Here is a 21,600-nt window from a genome sequence, read left to right as displayed (position 1 = left end):
TCAGGTGACACGGGGACACTGGCGTTGTCACTGGCATTGTCACTGTCATTGTCACTGTCACTCTGTTTGTCACTGTGTCTGTCACTGTCCTGTTCAGGTGACACTGAGGACACTGTCATTGTCTTTGTCATTGTCACTGTCATTGTCATTGTGTCTGTTATTGTCCCTGTCACTGTCACTGTCCTGTTCAGGTGACACTGGGGACGCCCCTGGTACTGTCATTGTCACTGCCCCTGTCACTGTCACTGTCCTGTTCAGGTGACACCAGGGACATGCTGGGCCTGGTGCTGTCATTGTCATTGTTACTGTCATTGTCACTGCATCTGTCACTGTCCCTGACCCTGTCACTGTCCTTGTCCTTGTCCTCGTCCTGTTCAGGTGACACTTGGGACACGCTGGACCTGGCAGTGGCACTGTCCCCTGACTCTGTCACTGTCATTGTCACTGTCACTGTCAGTCTGTCTGTCACTGTCCTGTTCAGGTGACACTGGGGACACTGTCATTGTCTTTGTCATTGTCACTATCATTGTCACTGTCACTGTCATTGTCACTGTCATTGTCACTGTCATTGTCAGTGTCATTGTCACTGCCACTGTCCTGTTCAAGTGACACTGGGGACACTGTTATTGTCTTTGTCATTGTCGCTGTCATTGTCACTGCCACTGTCATTGTCACTGTCAGTGTCCTGTTCAGGTGACACTGGGGACACTGTCATTGTCATTGTCACTGTCATTGTCATTGTCCTTGTTACTGTCATTGTCACTGTCATTGTCATTGTTGTTGTCACTGTCATTGTCCTGTTCAGGTGACACAGGGACATTGTCACTGTCATTGTCATTGTCACTGTCATTGTCACTGTCATTGTCACTGTCACTGTCATTGTCACTGTCATTGTCATTGTCATTGTGTCTGTCAGGTGACACGGGGACATTGGCATTGTCACTGTCATTGTCACTGTCATTGTCACTGTCATTGTCATTGTCATTGTGTCTGTCAGGTGACACGGAGACATTGGCATTGTCATTGTCATTGTCACTGTCATTGTCACTGTCATTGTCACTGTCTCTGTGTTTGTCACTGTCCCTGTCACTGTCATTGTCACTGTCATTGTCATTGTCACTATTATTGTGTCTATCATTGTCACTGTCATTGTCACTGTGTCTGTCCCTGACCCTGTCACTGTCCCTGTCACTGTCACTGTCCTGTTCAGGTGACACTGGGGACACGCTGGGCCTGGCACTGTCATTGTCACTGTCACTGTCATTGTCACTGTCACTGTCCTGTTCAGGTGACACTGGGGACACGCTGAGCCTGGCACTGTCATTGTCACTGTCATTGTCACTGTGTCTGTCACTGTCCTGTTCAGGTGACACCAGGGACACTCCTGGCACTGTCATTGTCACTGTCATTGTCACTGTGTCTGTCACTGTCCTGTTCAGGTGACACTGGGGACACGCTGGGCCTGGCACTGTCATTGTCACTGTCACTGTCATTGTCACTGTCACTGTCATTGTCACTGTCACTGTCCGGTTCATGTGACACTGGGGACACGCTGGGCCTGGCACTGTCATTGTCACTGTCACTGTCATTGTCACTGTCACTGTCATTGTCACTGTGTCTGTCACTGTGTCTATCCCTGTCCTGCTCAGGTGACTGGGGACACTCCCTTGTCCCTGTCCCCTGTCCCCAGGTGACCCCCCTCACCTGTGTGACCCCTGTCCCCAGGTGACCCCTGACCTGTGTGACCCCTGACCCCTCACCTGAGGGTGACACACCTGTCCCCTGTCCCCAGGTGACCCCCCTCACCTGTGTGACCCCTGACCCCTGTCCCCAGGTGACCCCTGACCCCTCACCTGTGTGACCCCTGTCCCCAGGTGACCCCTCACCTGTGTGACCCCTGACCCCTCACCTGAGGGTGACACACCTGTCCCCTGTCCCCAGGTGACCCCTGACCTGGAGGTGACAGTGCTGTCCGTGTCCCCAGGTGACCCCTGACCCCTCACCTGGAGGTGACACACCTGGAGGTGACACACACCTGTCCCTTGTCCCCAGGTGATCACCCCCGAGGAGATCGTGGACCCCAACGTGGACGAGCACTCTGTCATGACTTACCTGTCGCAGTTCCCCAAGGCCAAGCTCAAACCCGGGGCCCCCCTGCGCCCCAAACTCAACCCCAAGAAGGCCCGAGCCTACGGCCCAGGTGAGACCCCCTGGGACCCCCCAAAATACCCCCCGAGACCCCCAAAGAGACCCCAAAATCCCCCCAGGGCCCCCCAAAATCCCCCCTGAGACCCCCCCCAAAATCCCCCCGGGGCCCCAAACTCAACCCCAAGAAGGCCCGAGCCTACGGCCCAGGTGAGACCCCCAAAATCCCCGATGAGACCCCCCCCAAAATCCCCCCGGGGCCCCCCTGCGCCCCAAACTCAACCCCAAGAAGGCCCGAGCCTACGGCCCAGGTGAGACCCCCCCCCAAAATCCCCCCTGAGACCCCCCCCAAAATCCCCCAGGACCCCCCGGGGCCCCCCAGGATGGGTTTGGGACCCCCCAAAATCCCCCCAGGACCCCCTGGGACCCCTCAAATCCCCCAGGACCCCCTGAGACCCCCTGGGACCCCCCAGGATGGGTTTTGGACCCCCCAGGACCCCCCAAGACCCCCCAAAATCCCCCCTGAATCTCCCCAAGACTCTCAAGACCCTTTGGGACCCTCAAAACCCCCCCTGAGACCCCCCCAAGGCTCCCGAGACCTCCTGAGACCCCCCAAAATCCCCAGGCACCCCCCAAAATCCCTCCAGGACCCTTTGGGACCCTCCAAAATCCCCCCAGGACCCCCCGGGACCCCTCAAGACTCCCAAGACCCCCAAAGAGCCCCCAAAATCCCCCCCAGGACCTCCAGGATGGGTCTGGGACCCCTCCTGGGTTCCTCAGGATGGGTTTGGGACCCCTCTAGGACCCCCTGGGGCCCTCTGAGATCCCTCTGGGACCCCCAGGGTGGGTTTGGGACCCCCTGGGACCATCTGGGACCCTCTGAGATCCTTCTGGGACCCCCAGGGTGGGTTTGGGCCCCTCAGGGTGGGTCAGTGACCCTGTTTTGGGTCTGGGGTCGCAGGGATCGAGCCCACGGGTAACGTGGTGCAGCAAAGGGCCGAGTTTGGGTGGGTTTGGGACCCCCAGGGTCAGTCTGGGACCCCCAGGGTGGGTTTGGTGGCCCTGGGATGGTTGTGGGACCCCCGAGGTCAGTCTATGACCCCAAATTTGGGTCTGGGGTCCCAGGGATCGAGCCCACGGGTAACGTGGTGCAGCAAAGGGCCGAGTTTGGGTGGGTTTGGGACCCCCAGGGTCAGTCTGGGACCCCCAGGGTGGGTTTGGTGGCCCTGGGATGGTTGTGGGACCCCCGAGGTCAGTCTATGACCCCAAATTTGGGTCTGGGGTCTCAGGGATCGAGCCCACGGGTAACGTGGTGCAGCAAAGGGCCGAGTTCACGGTGGGTTTGGGACCCCCAGGGTGGGTTTGGGACCCCCAGGGTGGCTCTGGGATGACACTGAGACCCCCCAGGATGGCTCTGAGACCCCCAGGGTCAATCTGAACCCCCTGTTTTGGGTCTGGGGTCTCAGGGATCGAGCCCACGGGTAACGTGGTGCAGCAAAGGGCCGAGTTTGGGTGGGTTTAGGACCCCCAGGGTGGGTTTAGGACCCCCAGGGTGGGTTTGGTGGCCCTGGGATGGCTGTGGGACCCCCAGGGTGGGTCAGTGACCCCTGTTTTGGGTCTGGGGTCGCAGGGATCGAGCCCACGGGTAACGTGGTGCAGCAACGGGCCGAGTTCACGGTGGAGACGATCAGCGCGGGCCAGGGGGAGGTGCTGGTTTATGTCGAGGACCCCGACGGGCACCGAGAGGAGGTTTGGGGGGATTTGGGGAAATTTTGGGGAATTTGGGGGGTTTGGGGTTTTTTGGGGGGATTTGGGGGGATTTGGGGGGAATCTGGGGCGTTTAAAGGGAATTTTGGGGGGGAATTTGGGGGTTTTGGGGGGAATTTTGGGGGGATTGGGGGGAATTTTGGGGGATTTGTCAGAGTTTTGGGGGGTTTGGAGAGAATTTTGGGGTCCCTGGGGGCTTTGGGGGGGGTCTGGGGAGAATTTTGGGGGGTTTGGGGAAATTTTGGGGGGTTTGGGGGGAGTTTTGGGGGGTTTAAAGGGAATTTTGGGGGGAATTTTAGGGGGGTTTTGGGGGACTTGGGGGGTTTTGGGGGGTCTGGGAATTTTGGGGGCAGTTTTTGGGGGGTTTGAGGGGAATTTTGGGGGATCTGGAGGGAATTTTGGGGGCAGTTTGGGGGGATTTGAGGGGTTCCGGGGGTTTTGGGGTCATTTTGGGGGTATTTGGGGCAGATTTGGGGTATTTTGGGGTCATTTTGGGGTATTTGGGGCAGATTTGGGGGATTTGGGGCTTTTTTTGGGGTCATTTTTGGGAATTTGTGGGATTTTGGGGATCATTTGTGTCAATTTTGGGGTCGTTTCGCACCATTTCAAAGCCATTTTTTGGTCTAATTTTTGCCATTTTTCGGTCTAATTTTTGCCATTTTCACCCTAATTTTGTGTCAATTTTTCCAGCATTTTTTTTTAACTCCTTCAGGGGTCTCCCAAAACCTTTTGGGGTCCCCTGGGGGGGGTCTCTGACCTTTTTCCCCCTCCCCAGGCCAAGGTCGTGGCCAACAACGACAAGAACCGAACGTTCTCCGTCTCCTACGTGCCCAAAGTCACCGGCCTGCACAAGGTCTGGGGGGGTCCCTGAATTTTTGGGGGGTCCTGGATCATTTTGGGGGGTCCTGGGGCAGTTTTGGGGGGTCCTGAATAATTTTTGGAGGGTTCTTGATTAATTTTGGGGAGTTCCTGATTAATTTTGGGGCTCCTGGGATATTTTTTGAGAGGTCCTGGGTCATTTTTAAGGGGTCTTGAGTTATTTTTTGGGGTCTCTGATTAATTTTGGGGGGTCCTGGGGCAGTTTTGGGGGGTCCTGGGGCATTTTTGGGGGTCTTGGGGCATTTTGGGGGGTTCCTGATTAATTTTGGGGGGTCCTGGATCATTTTTGGGGTCCTGGGGCAGTTTTGGGGGTCCTGGGACATTTTGGGGGGTCCTGGGGCATTTTTAAGGGGTCTTGAGTTATTTTTTGGAATCCCCGATTAATTTGGGGGGATCCTGGGACATTTTTTGGGGGTCTTGGGGCATTTTGGGGGGTCCTGGATCATTTTTTGGGGGGTCCTGGATCATTTTTTGGGGGGTCCTGGGACATTTTTGGGGGGTCCTGGGGCATTTTTGGGGGTCCTGAATAATTTTTGGGGTTCCTTGATTAATTAGGGGAGTTCCTGATTAATTTTGGGGGGTTCCTGATTAATTTTGGGGCTCCTGGGATATTTTTTGAGAGGTCCTGGGTCATTTTTAAGGGGTCTTGAGTTATTTTTTGGGGTCTCTGATTAAATTTTGGGGGGTCCTGGGACAGTTTTGGGGGGTCCTGAATAATTTTTGGAGGATCCTGATTAATTTTGGGGAGTTCTGATTAATTTTGGGGAACCCCTGATTAATTTTTTGGGGGTCCTGGGACATTTTGGGGGGTCCTGGGGCATTTTTAAGGGGTCTTGAGTTATTTTTTGGAATCCCTGATTAATTTTGGGGGATCCTGGGACATTTTTTGGGGGTCTTGGGGCATTTTGGGGGGTCCTGGATCATTTTTTGGGGGGTCCTGGGACATTTTTGGGGGGTCCTGGGGCATTTTTGGGGGGTCCTGAATAATTTTTGGGGTTCCTTGATTAATTAGGGGAGTCCTTGATTAATTTTGGGGGGTTCCTGATTAATTTTGGGGCTCCTGGGATATTTTTTGAGAGGTCCTGGGTCATTTTTAAGGGGTCTTGAGTTATTTTTTGGGGTCTCTGATTAATTTTGGGGGGTCCTGGGGCAGTTTTGGGGGGTCCCTGATTAATTTAGGGGACCCCTAATTAATTTTGGGGTGAGTCTTGATTGATTTGGGGGGTCCTGGGACATTTTTTGGGGGTCTTGGGGCATTTTGGGGGGTTCCTGATTAATTTTGGGGGGGTCCTGGATCATTTTTGGGGTCCTGGGGCAGTTTTTGGGGGTCCTGAATAATTTTTGGGGGTCTCTGATTAATTAGGGGAGTTCCTGATTAATTTTGGGGGGTTCCTGATTAATTTTGGGGCTCCTGGGATATTTTTTGAGAGGTCCTGGGTCATTTTTAAGGGGTCTTGGGTTATTTTTTGGGGTCTCTGATTAATTTTGGGGGGTCCTGGGGCATTTTTGGGGGGTCCCTGATTAATTTAGGGGACCCCTAATTAATTTTGGGGTGAGTCTTGATTGATTTTGGGGGTCCTGGGACATTTTTTGGGGGTCTTGGGGCATTTTGGGGGGTTCCTGATTAATTTTCGGGGGTCCTGGATCATTTTTGGGGTCCTGGGGCAGATTTTGGGGGTCCTGAATAATTTTTGGGGGTCTCTGATTAATTAGGGGAGTTCCTGATTAATTTTGGGGGGGGTCCCTGATTAATTCTGGGGGGTCCTGGGTCATTTTTTGGGGGTCCTGGGTCATTTTTTGGGGGGTTCTGTGTCATTTTGGGGGTCCTCGATTAATTTTGGGGGGTCCTTGGTCATTTTTTTGGGGTCCTGGGTCATTTTAGGGCCATTCTGAACCATTTTAGGGCCATTCTGAACCATTTTTGGGCCATTTTTGGGACATTTTCACTCAATTCTTCCCCTTTCCTGTGTCCATTTCTCCCGGAATTTTTTCGGGGTGTCCCCCTGAGTGACCCCTCCCCATTTTTGGGGGTCCTGATTAATATTTTTGGGGGTCCTGATTCATTTTTTGGGCCATTCTGAACCATTTTTGGGCCATTCTGAACCATTTTTGGGCCATTTTTGGGGCATTTTCACTCAATTCTTCCCCTTTCCTGTGTCCATTTCTCCCGGAATTTTTTCGGGGTGTCCCCCTGAGTGACCCCTCCCCATTTTTGGGGGTCCTGATTCCATTTTTTGGGGTCCCAATTCATTTTAGGGCCATTCTGAACCATTTTAGGGCCATTCTGAACCATTTTTGGGCCATTTTTGGGACATTTTCACTCAATTCTTCCCCTTTCCTGTGTCCATTTCTCCCGGAATTTTTTCGGGGTGTCCCCCCGAGTGACCCCTCCCCATTTTCGGGGTCCCCCCTGCAGGTGACAGTTCTCTTTGCCGGCCAACACATCGCCAAGAGCCCCTTCGAGGTGCAGGTGGGGAGAGCGGCCGGAGACGCCGGGAGGGTCACGGCCTCGGGGCCGGGGCTGGAGCCGATGGGAAATGTGGTCAACAAGGGAACCCACTTCGACATTTTCACCGCTGGTGGGTTTCTGGGGGGGTTTGGGATGTTTTGGGGGGTCCTGGAAGGATTTGGGAGGGTTTGGGGGGATTTTGGGGGGTTTAAGGGCGATTCGGGTGGATTTTGGGGGGATTTTGGGGGAGATTTGCGGGGTCCTGGAGGGATTTGAGAGTCCTGGTTGGGATTTGGGAGGGTTTTGGGGGGGTCTTAAATGGATATATGGAGGTTTTGGGGGGTCCTGGGGGGGATTTGGTGGATCCTAGGGGAGTTCTTGGGGGCTTTTGGGGGGATTAGGGGGGATTTTGGGGGAGATTTGGGGGGTCTTGGAGGATTTTAGGGGGTCCTGGAGGGATTTTAGGGGGTCCTGGAGGGGTTTGGGGGGTCCTGGAGGGGTTTGGGTTGGATTTAGGGGGTCCTGGAGGAGTTTGGGGGATCCTGGGTGAGATTTTGGGGTTCTGAGGAGGGTCCTGGGGGTGTTTTGGGGGGTCCTGGGGGGTTTGAGGGGTCCTGGGGGGTCACGGCCTCGGGGCCGGGGCTGGAGCCGATGGGAAATGTGGTCAACAAGGGAACACACTTCGACATTTTCACTGCTGGTGGGTCTTTGGGGGGATTTGGGATGTTTTGGGGGGTCCTGGATGGAATTTAGGGGGTCCTGGGGGGGATTTGGGGAGTTCTAAGGGAGTTCTTGGGGGGTTTGGGGGCTTTTAGGGAGTCCTGGGGAGATTCTGGGGGGTCTTGAGTGGATATGTGGAGGATTTGGGCGGATTTAGGGGGTCCTGGAAGGGTGTGGGGAGGGTTTTGGGGGGTCTTAAGTGGATACGTTGGAGTTTTGGGGGGGTTTGGGTGGTCCTGGAGGGGTTTTGGGGGGATTTTGGGGTATTTGGGGGATATTTTGAGGGGTCCTAGGACAGTGGTTTTGGGTGTTTGGGGGATCTTGGAGGGGTTTGGAGGGTCCTGGAGGTGTTTTGGGGGGGATTTTGGGGTATTTGGGGGGTCCTGGAGGGGTTTGGGGGGTCCTGGAGGGAATTTTGGGGGATTTCTTTGGGGATCTTTTTGTGGGATTTCAGTGGGAATTTTCGGGAATTTCTTTGGGAATTTTGGGAGGATTTCTGTGTGAATTTTGGGAGGATTTCTTTGGGAATTTTTTTTGGGATTTTTTTGGATTTCCATGGAAATTTTGGAGGATTTCTTTGGGAATTTTTTGGGGGATTTTTTGGGATTTCCATGGAAATTTTGGAGGATTTCTTTGGGAATTTTTGGGGGGATTTTTTGGGATTTCCATGGAAATTTTGGAGGATTTCTTTGGGAATTTTTTGGGGGATTTTTTGGGATTTCCATGGAAATTTTGGAGGATTTCTTTGGGAATTTTTGGGGGGATTTTTTGGGATTTCCATGGAAATTTTGGAGGATTTCTTTGGGAATTTTTTTGGGGATTTTTTGGGATTTCCATGGAAATTTTGGAGGATTTCTTTGGGAATTTTTTGGGGGATTTTTTGGGATTTCCATGGAAATTTTGGAGGATTTCTTTGGGAATTTTTTTGGGGATTTTTTGGGATTTCCATGGGAAATTTTGGAGGATTTCTTTGGGGGATTTCTATGTCAAATTTGGGAGGATTTCCATGGGAATTGTTGCTATTTTCATGGGGATTTTTGGGATTTCTTTGGGAATTTTGGGAGATTTTTGTGGGAATTTTTTGGGAGATTTCCATGGGGATTTTGCGATTTCCATGGGAATTTTGGGGGGGATTTCTGTGTGATTTTTTTGGGAGATTTCCATGGGGATTTTGCGATTTTCATGGGAATTTTTAGGATTTCTTTGGGAATTTTGGGGGATTTCTTTGGGCGATTTTCATGGGGATTTTTGGGATTTCCATTGGAATTTTGGGGATTTCTTTAGGGATTTCCATGGGGATTTTGGGGGAATTTCCATGGTGATTTTGGGGGATGTTTTGCGATTTTCATCATGATTTTTGGGGGATTTCTATGTGGATTTGGGGGGATTTTTTGGGATTTCCATGGGAATTTTGAGGGGGAATTTTTTGGGATTTACTTGAGGATTTTGGGGGATTTCTTTGGGGGATTTTCATGGGGATTTTTTGGAATTTCCATGAGAATTTTGGGAGATTTTTTGTGATTTTCTTGGGGATTTTGGGGGATTTCTTTGGAGGATTTTCATGGGAATTTTTTTTGGGAATTTCCCCATCCCTGCCCCAATTTGAGGAGGGGTCTCCACCCCCTTTAGGCGCAGGCCCGGGCGAGGTCGGGGTCTCCATCGTGGACCCCAGAGTTTTGGGATTTCCATGGGAATTTTGGGAATTTTTGGGGGATTTCCATTGGAATTTTTGGGGGATTTCCATGGGAATTTTTTGGAATTTCCATGAGAATTTTGGGAAATTTTTTTGGAATTTCCATGGGAATTTTGGGGGAAATTTTTTGGGATTTCCATGAGAATTTTGGGATTTTCATGTGGATTTTTTTTGAGATTTCTCGGGGGATTTTGGGGGATTTCCATGGGAATTTTTGGGGATTTCTTTGGGAATTTTGGGGGAGATTTTTTGGGATTTCCATGAGAATGTTGGCGAGATTTCCGTGGGAATTTAGGGGATTTCTGTGTGAAATTTGGGGACTTTCCATGGGGACTTTTTGGTATTTTCGTGGGAATTTTTTGGGGGATTTCCATGGGAATTTTGGGAGGTTTTTGGGGGGATTTCTTTGGGAATTTCCATGGGAATTTTGGGGGATTTTTGTGGGAATTTTTGCAATTTCCATGGGAATTTTGGGGGATTTCTTTGGGATTTCCATGGGAATTTTGGGAAATTTTTTTGGGATTTCTCTGGTCATTTTTGGAGGATTTCTTTGGGAATTTTGGGGAATTTCTTTGGGAATTTTTGGAGGATTTTCATGGGAATTTTTTTGGGAATTTCCCCATCCCTGCCCCAATTTGAGGAGGGGTCTCCACCCTCTTTAGGCGCAGGCCCGGGCGAGGTCGGGGTCTCCATCGTGGACCCCTCCGGGCGCCGCGGGACCCCCGAGACCACCCTGGAGGATCGAGGGGCCGGGACCTTCCGCTGCTCCTACAAACCCCAGAGCGAGGGGTCCCACCTGGTCCACGTCACCTTCGGGGGGGTCCCCATCCCCCGCAGCCCCTTCAGCGTCACCGTGGGCCAGGGTGAGACCCCTCCCCAAATTCTGGGGGAGTTTTGTGGTTTGTTGTTTGAATTTTTGGGGTTTTTTTATGGTTTTGAAATGGGGTTTTTTGTGTTTCAAACCCTCAATTTGGGGGTTTCTATTCCCCCCTCCCCAAATTTGGGGGTCTTTGTCCTCTGATCTCCCCAATTTGGGGGTCTCTGTGCTCCAAATCCCCAAATTTGGGGGTCTCTGTCCCTTAAACCCCCAAATTTGGGGTCTCTGTCCCCCAATTTGGGGGTCTCTGTCCTTCAAGCCCCCCCTTCAGCGTCACTGTAGGCCAGGGTGAGACCCCTCCCCAAATTCTGGGACACGGGGAGGTGGGGGGTGAGACCCCTCCCCAAATTTTGGGGTTTTTTTTCTGTTCTTGAATGGTCCCAAATTTGGGGTTTTTGTGCTTTAAAACTCCCAATTTTGGGGGTTTTTATTTCCCACTCCCCAAATTTGGGGGTCTCTCATTTCCTTTTGGGGTCTCTGTGCTCCAAAACCCCAAATTTGGGGGTCTTTGTCCTCTAAAACCCCAAATTCGGGGGTCTCTGTGCTTTAAATCTCCCAAATTTGGGGATCTCTGTCCCTTAAACCCCCAAATTTGGGGTCTCTGTCCCCCAATTTTGGGGTTTCTGTGCTTTAAACTCCCCAATTTTGGGGGTCTCTCGTTTCCTTTTGGGGTCTCTGATCCCCCCTCCCCAAATTCGGGGGTCTCTGTGCTCCAAAACCCCCAATTTGGGGGTCTTTGTCCTCTAAAACCCCCAATTTGGGGGTCTCTGTCCTTCAAGCCCCCCCTTCAGCGTCACCGTGGGCCAGGGTGAGACCCCTCCCCAAATTCTGGGACACGGGGAGGTGGGGGGGTGAGACCCCTCCCCAAATTCTGGGGGGTTTCGTGGTTTGTTGTTTGAAATTTTGGGGGGTTTTTTTTTGTGGTTTTGAATGGGGATTTTTGTGTTTAAAACCCTCAATTTGGGGTTTCTGTGCTTTAAACTCTCCCAGTTTGGGGGTCTCTGTCCCCCAATTTGGGGAGGGGTCTCTGTCCTTCAAGCCTCCCCAATTTGGGGTCTCTATCCCCCAATTTGGGGGTCTCTGTGCTTTAAATCTCCCAATTTTGGGGTTTTCTGTGCTTTAAACTCCCCAATTTTGGGGGTCTCTCATTTCCTTTTGGGGTCTCTGATCCCCCTCCTCAAATTTGGGGTCTCTGTCCTCCAGTTTGGGGGTCTCTGTTCCTCAAAACCCCAAATTTGGGGGTCTCTATTTCCCCCTCCCCAAATTCGGGGGTCTCTCCTTTGGGGGTTTCGGGGCTGTCGCTGTTTTATTTTGGGGGGGGGGGTCCTGAGACCCCTCCCCGGTGACTTTGCTTTTCTCTCTCTCTGTCCCTGTGTCCGTCTGTCCTTCCCTGTCCTCTCCCTGTCCTTCTGTCCATCTGTCCTGTCTGTCCCCTGTCCCTCTGTCTGTCCCTCCCTGTCCTCTCCTGTCCCTGTGTCCGTCTGTCCTTCCCTGTCCTTTTTTGTCCCCTCCTTGTCCCTCTGTCCATCTGTCCTTCTGTCCCCTCTGTCTGTCCCCTCTGTCCCTCACTGTCCATCTGTCCTTCCCTGCCCCTCTCCTTGTCCATCTGTCCTTCTGTCTGTCCCTCCCTGTCCCTTTTTGTCCCCTCCTGTCCCTCTGTCCTTCTGTCCCCTGTCCCTCTGTCTGTCCCTCACTGTCCTCTCCTGTCCCTGTGTCCGTCTGTCCTCTCCCTGTCCATCCCTGTCCCCTCTCTGTCCCTCTGTCTGTCCCTCTGTCCCTTTGTCCCTCTGTCCCTCTGTCCTTCCCTGTCCCCTCCTGTCCTTGTGTCTGTCCCTCTGTCCCTGTGTCTGTCCCTCTGTCCCTCTGTCCCTCTGTCCTCCCTCTGTCTGTCCCCCTGTCCCTCTGTCCTGTCCTTGTCCCTCTGTCTGTCCCCCTGTCCCCGTGTCTGTCCCTGTGTCTGTCCCTGTGTCTGTCCCTCTGTCCCTCTGTCTGTCCCTGTGTCTGTCCCCCTGTCTGTCCCTCTGTCCCCGTGTCTGTCCCTGTGTCTGTCCCTGTGTCTGTCCCTCTGTCTGTCTGTCCCTCTGTCCCTCTGTCTGTCCCTGTGTCTGTCCCTCTGTCTGTCTGTCCCCGTGTCCCGGCAGCGCCTCCCGGGGCCTCGTGGGGACCCCACTGACGGTGAGGGGGGGCCTGGGGGGTGGAGGGGGGGAAGTCCCCAAAACCCCAAATCCCAAAATTCCCAAATTCCCAAACCCCAAAACCCCGAAATCCCAAAATCCCCAAACCCCAAAATCCCCAAAACCCCAAAATCCCCAAAACCCCAAATCCCAGAAGCCCAAAATCCCAAACTCCAAAACCCCAAACCCAAAACCACAAAATCCAAAATGCCCAAAACTCCAAAGCCCCAAAAGCCCAAAATCCCAAACTCCAAAACCCCAAACCCAAAACCAAAATTCCCAAAATCCCAAAATTCCCAAAGCCAAAAATCCAAAATCCCAAAACCTCAAAACCCAAAATCCCAAAACCCCAAAATCCCAAAACCCCAAACCCAAAACCAAAATTCCCAGAATCCCAAAATTCCCAAAACCCCAAAATCCCCAAAGCCCCAAAATCCCCAAATTCCCAAAATCCCAAAACCCCAAACCTCAAAAATTCCCAAACCCCAAAATTCCCAAAATCCCAAAATCTCCCCCCAAAAAATTCTGGTTTCTGCCCCTTCCCTTTTCCCCTCCCCAAAATTCTCCCCCCGGGCCCCTCCCCCTTTTCAACCTTTATTTTTGTGTTTTCTGGGGGAGTTGGGGGGGTATTTTTATTTTATTTAATTTTATTTTATTTTATTTTATTTTATTTTATTTTATTTTATTTTTGTTTTGTTTTGTTTTATTTTATTTTAATTTCATTGTTATTTCATTTTATTTCTTTTTTTATTATTTAATTTAATTTAATTTTTATTTATTTTATTTTATTTTATTTTATTTGTATTTTATTCTATTTTTATTTTATTTTAGTTTATTCTATTTTATTTTATTTTTTTGTTTTGTTTTATTTTAATTTATTTAAATTAACTTTTTATTTTATTTTATCTTATTTTAATTTTTATTTATTTAATTTTATTTTATTTAAATTTTATTTTACTTTATTTTATATTTTATTTTACTTTATTTTATTTTATATTTTATTTTATTTCATTTTATTTCATTTCATTTCATTTCATTTTAATTTTATTTATTTTCCCAGTTTTTTCTGGGGAGGGATTTTCCCTTTTCTTTTTTCTTTTCCTTTTTCTTTTCCTTTTTCTTTTTCCTTTTTCTTTTTCCTTTTTTTCTTTTTCTTTTTCTTTTCATTTTTTTCTTTTCCCCTTTTTTTGTGGGAATTTTCAATTTTATTTTATTTTATTTTATTTTCACAGGTTTTTTTGGGGGTGGGATTTTCTCGTGGTTTTTATCTTTATTTTCCTTTATTTTTATTTTTATGAGGTTTTTTTTGGGGGGGATTTTCACGGGGGTTTTTGGGGCGGATTTTCCATTTTATTTTATTTTATTTCTTTTTATTTATTTTATTTCTTTTATTTCTTTTTATTTTATTCTATTTTCCCAGGGTTTTTTGGGGGTGGATTTTCCCAATTTTTTTCCCTTTTTTTTATTTTTCTGGGGTTTCTTGGGGGATTTTCACGGAGTTTTTTAGGACGAATTTCCCCGGGTTTTTTTTATTTATTTCCCTGGATTTTTTTTATTTCTCTCCTCATCCTAATTGTGATTTTTTGACTGTTTTAAATTTTATTTTCCCTTTTTATTATTATTTTCATGGGTTTTTTTTAGAATTTTTAGGGGCGGATTTTTCTGTGGTTTTGGTGGGAGATTTTTTTTAAATTATTTTTTATTTTTATCTATCTATTTATTTATTTATTTACTTATTTTTGTTATTTTATTTTATTTTATTTTACATTCTCTTTTTATTTTCACAGGGGGTTTTTGGGGCAGATTTCCCTTTTTTTTAAACTTTATTTTCCCTTTTTTTTTTTATTTTACGGGACTTTTTTTTGGGATTTTCATGGGATTTTTTGGGCGGATTTTCTCGATTTTTTTCTGGTGAATTTCCTTGTTTTTTTTTTTTTTTTTCCTGACCTTGGTTTAGATTTTTTTTGTGATTCTAAACCCTCTTTTTTTCTGTCACCGGGTTTTTTATTATTTTTATGGGTTTTTTTTTAATTTTTAGGGGCGGATTTTTCTGGGTTTTTGGTGGGAGATTTTTGGGGTTTTTTCCTTTTTTTTTTCTAATTATTTTATTTTATTTTATTTTATTTTATTTTATTTTCATTATTTTATTTTTATTAATTATTATTACTTTTATTATTTTATTTTTCTGGGGTTTTTCGGATTTTCATGGGGTTTTTTGAGGTGAATTTTCCCATTTTTTCCCCCTTTTTTTTAATTTTCACGGGGTTTTTTGGGACGAATTTCACCGGATTTTTTTTTTTATTTATTTCCTTGGGTTTTTCTCTTATTTCTCCATTCTGGATGAAGTTTTTTTGAGTTTCTGACCCTATTTTTTTCCCCCAGCGTGTAACCCCGGGGCGGTTCGTGCCGAGGGCCGGGGGCTGCAGCCCAAAGGGCTCCGCGTCAACGAGGCCGCCCAGTTCAGGGTCTACACCAAGGGAGGGGGGTCCGGAGAGCTCAAAGTCACCGTCAAGGGACCCAGTGAGTGATGGCAATTTGGGGAGGGGTCCCTGAAATTGGGGAGGGGGTTTGGGGGGGTTTTGGGGGGATTTGGGGGGGGTTTGGTGGAATTTTGGGGATTTTAGGGGAGATTTAAGGGGGATTTAAGGACCTGGAGAGGGACCCAGTGAGTGCTGGGGAGGGGCTGGAATTTGGGGAGGGGGTCCCTCAATTTGGGGAGGGGGTTTGGGGGGAGTTTGGGGAGTTTTGGTGAAATTTTGGGGGAGTTTTGGAGGGATTTGGGGAGGGTTTGAAGGGGATTTAGGGCCCTGGAGAGCTCAAAGTCACCGTCCAGTGAGTGATGGAATTTGGGGAGGGGGTCCCTCAATTTGGGGAGGGGGTCCCTCAATTTGAGGAGGGGGTTTGGGGGGAGTGTGGGGGGTTTTGGGGGAGTTTTGGGGGGGATTTGGGGGGGTTTAAGGGGGTTTTAGGGACATGGGGAGGGACTTGGGGAATCCTGGGAGGGCCCTGAAATTGGGGAGGGGGTCCCTCAATTTGGGGAGGGGGTTTGGGGGGAGTTTGGTGGAGTTTTGGAGGGATTTGAGGGGTTTGAATGGGATTTGAGGAGGATTTAGGGACTTGAGGATGGACCCAGTGAGTGCTGGAATTTGGGGAGGGGTCCCTGAATTTGGGGAGGGGGTTTGGGGGGAGTTTGGGGGGGATTTGAGGTCCTGGAGTGGAAATATTTGGATTTTGTGGAGTTATTTTTGGTGGATTTTTAATATATTTTTTACATTTCCCACTGTTTAAGATTCTCATTTTTTTTGTGATTCTCTTTTTTTTTTTTGGGTTTTTTGGGGTTTGTTTGTTTTTTTTTTTTTTTTTTTTGAATTCCCATATTTTCGGAAATTCCCGTTTTTTGGGGCAAATCCTGAATTTAATCCCCATTTTTTTCTTCCCTTTCAGAGGGTCCTGAGCCCGTGAAAATGAAGGATTTGGGGGATGGCACCTTTGGGGTGGAATATTTCCCCACCGTCCCCGGGAACTACACGGTGACCGTCACCTGGGGGGGGCAGAACGTGCCCCGAAGGTACCGGGGGGACTGGGGGGACTGGGGGGGACTGGGAGGGGACTTGGGGACACTGGGAGAGACTGGGAGGGGATTTTGGGGGGATTTGGGGGGACTGGGAGGGGACTGGGAGATACTGGGAGTAGATTTCAGGACACTGGGAGGGACTGGGAGGGGATTGGGAGGGACTGGGAGAGGATTTGGGGACACTGGGACAGACTGGGAGGGACTTGGGGGGGGGATTGGGGGGAACTGGGATGGACTGGGAGGGGATTGTGAAGGACTGGAAGGGACTGGGAGGGGATTTGGGGACACTGGGAGGGGATTGAGGGGGAACTGGGGGGACTGGGATGGACTGGGATAGACTGGGAGGGGATTGGGAGGGACTGGGAGAGGATTTGGGGACACTGGGACAGACTGGGAGGAATTTGGGGGGACTGGAAGGGCCTGGGAGGGGACTGGGATGGACTGGGAGAGGATTGGGGGGGATTTGGGGGGGATTTGGGGGGACTGGGGGGGACTGGGACGGACTAGGGGGGACTGGGAGGGGATTGGGATGGATTGGGAGGGGATTGGGAGGGGATTGGGGGGGATTTGGGGGAACTGGGAGAAACTGGGGGGGACTGGGAGGGATTGGGAGGGACTGGGAAAGGGTTTGAGGACACTGGGAGGGACTGGGAGGAGATTGAGGGAGAACTGGGGGGACTGGGAGGGGATTGGGAGGGACTGGAGGGGACTGGGATGGACTGGGAGGGGAATTGGGGACACTGGGATGGACTGGGAGGGGATTGGGGGGAACTGGGGGACACTGGGGGAGACTGGGGGACACTGGGAAAGGAATGGGCAGAGATTTGGGGACACTGGGAAGGACTGGGATGGAACTGGGATGGAATAGGATGGACTGGGAGGGGATTTGGGGGAGACTGGGAGGGACTGGGAGGGGATTGGGAGGGACTGGGAGAGGGTTTGGGGACACTGGGAGGAGATTTGGGGACACTGGGAGGGGATTGGGGCGCACTGGGACAGACTGGGACAGACTGGGAGGGACTGGGAGGGACTGGGATGGACTGGGACAGACTGGGACAGACTGGGAGGGACTGGGGAATTATCGGTGCCCATTTGGGGGGTTTTAGGGCCATTTTTGGGACTATTTTTGGGTTTTTTTGGGGCCATTTTTGGGGCCATTTTTTGAGATTTTGGGGCCATTTTTTGTTGCCGTTTTCAGGGGATTTTGGACCATTTTCAGGACTGTTATCGGAGCTGCTTTTGGGGCTATTTTTGGTATTTTTTGGTGTCTCTCTGACCCATTTCTGTGTCCCCCAGCCCGTTTGAGGTGACGGTGGCCCCCGAGGGGGGCACCCCCCGTGTCCGGGCCTGGGGTCCGGGGCTGGAGGGAGGAGTGGCCGGAAAAGCCGCCGATTTCATGGTCGAGGCCATCGGGGACGACGTGGGGACACTCGGTGAGAGGATTGGGGGGAAAAAAATTTGGGGTTTGGGGCGGAAATTTGGAGGTTTGGGGAGGTTTGGGAGGAATTTTGGGGGATTCCCATAGGGAATTTCAGGATTTTCACCCCCAAATCCCATTTTCCTCTGGATTCTCATCCCCAAATCCCATTTTCCTCTGGATTCTCATCACCCCGACCCCCCCCTTTCCTCAAGGATTCTCTGTGGATTTTGAGATTGTGTCGTTGAATTTTGGGATTCTCACCCCCAAATTCAGGATTCTCTCACTAAATCTCAATTTTCTCACCCCCAAATCCCATTTTCCCCCAGATTTTCACCCCCAAATCCCATTTTCCCCAGGATTCTCAGTGGATTTCGGGATTTCTATTCTGAATTTCAGTTTTCTCACCCCCAAATCCCATTTTTCCCAGGATTTTCACCCCCAAATCCCATTTTCCCCTGGATTCTCACTGGATTTTGGGATTCTCTCACTGAATCTCAATTTCCTCACCCCGCACCCCATTTTCCCCCGATTTCTCACTGAATCTCAAGATTTCTACCCTAAATCCCACTTTTCTCACCCCAAACCCCCATTTCCCCCAGGATTCTCTCACTGAATTTCAGGATTCTCTCACCAAATCTCAATTTTCCCACCCCAAACCCCATTTTTCTCACCCCAATCCCATTTCCCCCTGGATTTTCACCCCCAAATCCCATTTTCCCCCAGAATTCTCTCACCGAATCTCAGTTTTCTCACCCCAAAATCCCGTTTTCCCCCAGATTTTCACCCCCAAACCCCATTTTTCCCAGGATTCTCACACCAAATCCCAATTTCCTCACCCCAAACCCCATTTTTCCCCAGGATTCTCACTGGATTTTGGGATTCTCTCACTGAATCTCAATTTCCTCACCCCGCACCCCATTTTCCCCCAGAATTCTCTCACTGAATCTCAGTTTTCTCACCCCAAAATCCCATTTTCCCCCAGATTTTCACCCCCAAACCCCATTTTCCCCAGGATTCTCAGTGGATTTCAGGATTTCTATTCTGAATTTCAGTTTTCTCACCCCCAAATCCCATTTTCCCCTGGATTCTCACTGGATTTTGGGATTCTCTCACTAAATCTCAATTTTTTCACCCCCAAATCCCATTTTCCTCTGGATTCTCTCACCGAATCTCAGGATTTTCACCCCCAAACCCCATTTTCCCCAGGATTCTCCCACCAAATCCCAATTTCCTCACCCCGCACCCCATTTTCCCCCAGAATTCTCTCACTGAATCTCAGTTTTCTCACCCCAAAATCCCATTTTTCCCCAGTTTCTCACCCCCAAACCCCATTTTCCCTCAATTTCTCACTGAATCTCAAGATTTCTACCCTAAATCTCACTTTTCTCACCCCAAACCCCCATTTCCCTCAGGATTCTCATTGAATTTCAGGATTCTCTCACTAAATCTCAATTTTCCCACCCCAAACCCCATTTTCCCCCAGATTTTCACCCCCAAATCCCATTTTCCCCTGGATTCTCACCGAATCTCAGGATTTTCACCCCCAATCCCCATTTCCCCCAGAATTCTCTCACCGAATCTCAGTTTTCTCACCCCAAAATCCCATTTTCCCCCAGATTTTCACCCCCAAAGCCCATTTTTCCCCAGGATTCTCACTAAATTTTGGGATTCTCTCACTAAATCCCAATTTCCTCACCCTGCACCCCGTTTTCCCGCAGGGTTCTCGGTGGAAGGCCCGTCGCAGGCGCGTCTGGAGTGCGAGGACGGCGGGGACGGCTCGGGCCGTGTGCGGTACTGGCCGCAGGAGCCGGGGCTCTACGCCGTGCACGTCCTGTGCGACGGGGCCGACATCAAAGGGAGCCCTTTCATGGCTCAGATCAGGCCCCAGAGCGGGGATTGCTTCCCTGACAAGGTGGGGATTCACCCCAAAATGTCACCAAAATATCCCAAAATCCCCACTCAAATCCTGCCCGAAATAACCCCTCAAATCATCGAAAATCCTGCCCAAAATCCTGCTCTAAATGCCCAAAAATCCTGCCAAATCCTGCTCCAAATGCTGCCCTAAATCACCCAAAATCCTGCCTTAAATATCCCAAAAATTGTCCCCAAATCCTGCCCTAAATGCCCCAAAATCCTGCCCAAAATCTTGCCCTAAATCTCCCAAAATCCTGCCTTAAATCACCCAAAATCCTGCCCTAAATACCCCAAAATCCTGCCCGAAATCACCCAAAATTCTGCCCAAAATATACTAAAATCCTGCCCTAAATCACCCAAAATCCTGCCCTAAATACCCCAGAATCCTGCCCCAAATAGCGCTGAAATCAACCCCAAAATTCTGCCCTAAATACCCCAAAATCCTGCCCAAAATCCCATAAAAAACTCATTGAAATCCTGCCTGAAATAACCCCTCAAATCGTCAAAAATCCTGCCCAAAATCCTGCTCTAAATGCCCAAAAATCCTCCAAAATCTTGCTCCAAATCTTGCCCCAAATCCCCAAAATCCTGCCTTAAATACCCCAAAATCCTGCCCCAAATCCTGCTCAATATCCTGACCCCAAACATCCCAAAATCCTGTCCTAAATATCCCTAAATCCTGCCTCAAATTCCTGCCCTAAACACCCCAAATTCTCCCAAAATCCTGCCCTAAATATCCCAAAATTCTGCCCAAAATCCTGCCCGTCCTGTGTGACGGGGCCGACATCAAAGGGAGCCCTTTCATGGCTCAGATCAGGCCCCAGAGCGGGGATTGCTTCCCTGACAAGGTGAGGATTCACCCCAAAATGTCCCAAATTCTGTCACAAAATCCCCATTGAAATCCTGCCCCAAATATCCAAAAATTCCCATTGAAATCCTGCCCCAAATCGCGCCTTAATGGCTGAGATTCGGCCCCAAAATCCTGCCCCAAATCACCCAAATCCTGCCCCAAAATTCTGCCCTAAATACCCCAAAATCCTGCCCTAAATACCTCAAATCCTGCCCCAAATCACTCCAAAATCCGGCCCAAAATCCTGCCCTAAATACCCAAAAATTCCCCCAAAATCCTGCCCCAAATCACCCAAAATCCTGCCCAATTTTTCCTAGTATTTCCCCAAATTTTCCCCAATTTTCCCCAAATTTTCCCCAAATTTTCCCCAGATTTTTTCCCCAAATTTTCCCAGCTATTTTCCCCAATTTCCCTGATTTTTTCCCCAATTTTTCCCAGCTATTTTCCCCAATTTCCCCTGATTTTTCGCCAAATTCCCCCAATTTTTCCCTGATTTTTTCCCCAATTTTTCCTGATATTTCCCCCAATTTTCCCCCAATATTCCCCCAATTTCCCCCCAATTTTTCCCCAATTTTTCCTGATATTCCCCCAATTTTTCCCCAATATTCCCCCAATATTTCCCCAATTTTCCCCCAATATTCCCCCAATTTTTCCCTGATTTTTTCCCCAATTTTTCCTGATATTTCCCCCAATTTTTTCCCCAGTTTCCCCTGATTTTTTCCTGATTTTTCCCCATTTCCCCCTGATTTTTCCCAGATTTTTTCCTGAATTTTCCTCGCTATTTCCCCTGATTTTTTCCCCAATTTTCCCCCATTTTTTCCCAATATTCCCCCAAATTTTCCCCAATTTTTCCCCAATATTTCCCCCAATTTTCCCCAATATTCCCCCAATTTTTCCCTGATTTTTTCCCCAATTTTTCCTGATATTTCCCCCAAAACTTCCCCGATTTTTCCCCAATTTTCCCCCAATATTTCCCCCAATTTTTCCCCAATATTCCCCCAATATTTCCCCCAATATTCCCCCAATTTCCCCTGATTTTTTCCCCCAATATTTCCCTGATCTTTTCCCAATTTTTCCCTGATTTTTTCCCCAATATTCCCCCAATTTTCCCCCAATATTTTCCCCTATTTTTCCCCCT

At 49.4% G+C, this 21,600-nt stretch overlaps 1 protein-coding gene across 1 annotated transcript in view; it reads left to right on the top strand.

The window, feature by feature from the left end:
• FLNA (filamin A) overlaps nucleotides 1-21,600 on the top strand; it is a 105,388-nt gene that overhangs the window by 9,720 nt on the left and 74,068 nt on the right. The window contains exons 4-12 of the mRNA XM_083881370.1: nucleotides 2,053-2,200; nucleotides 3,776-3,894; nucleotides 4,688-4,765; nucleotides 7,208-7,370; nucleotides 10,316-10,516; nucleotides 15,087-15,224; nucleotides 16,149-16,272; nucleotides 17,575-17,711; nucleotides 19,417-19,610. Of these exons, the coding sequence (XP_083737496.1) occupies nucleotides 2,053-2,200; nucleotides 3,776-3,894; nucleotides 4,688-4,765; nucleotides 7,208-7,370; nucleotides 10,316-10,516; nucleotides 15,087-15,224; nucleotides 16,149-16,272; nucleotides 17,575-17,711; nucleotides 19,417-19,610 (1,302 nt within the window). The remainder of the gene's footprint in view (nucleotides 1-2,052; nucleotides 2,201-3,775; nucleotides 3,895-4,687; nucleotides 4,766-7,207; nucleotides 7,371-10,315; nucleotides 10,517-15,086; nucleotides 15,225-16,148; nucleotides 16,273-17,574; nucleotides 17,712-19,416; nucleotides 19,611-21,600) is intronic.

Source organism: Zosterops lateralis, assembly GCF_965231275.1.
Source record: "Zosterops lateralis genome assembly, chromosome: 33".
Lineage (NCBI taxonomy): Eukaryota > Metazoa > Chordata > Aves > Passeriformes > Zosteropidae > Zosterops > Zosterops lateralis.
Note: the sequence above shows the minus strand (reverse complement) of the source record. Positions and strands in the feature narration are given on the sequence as shown.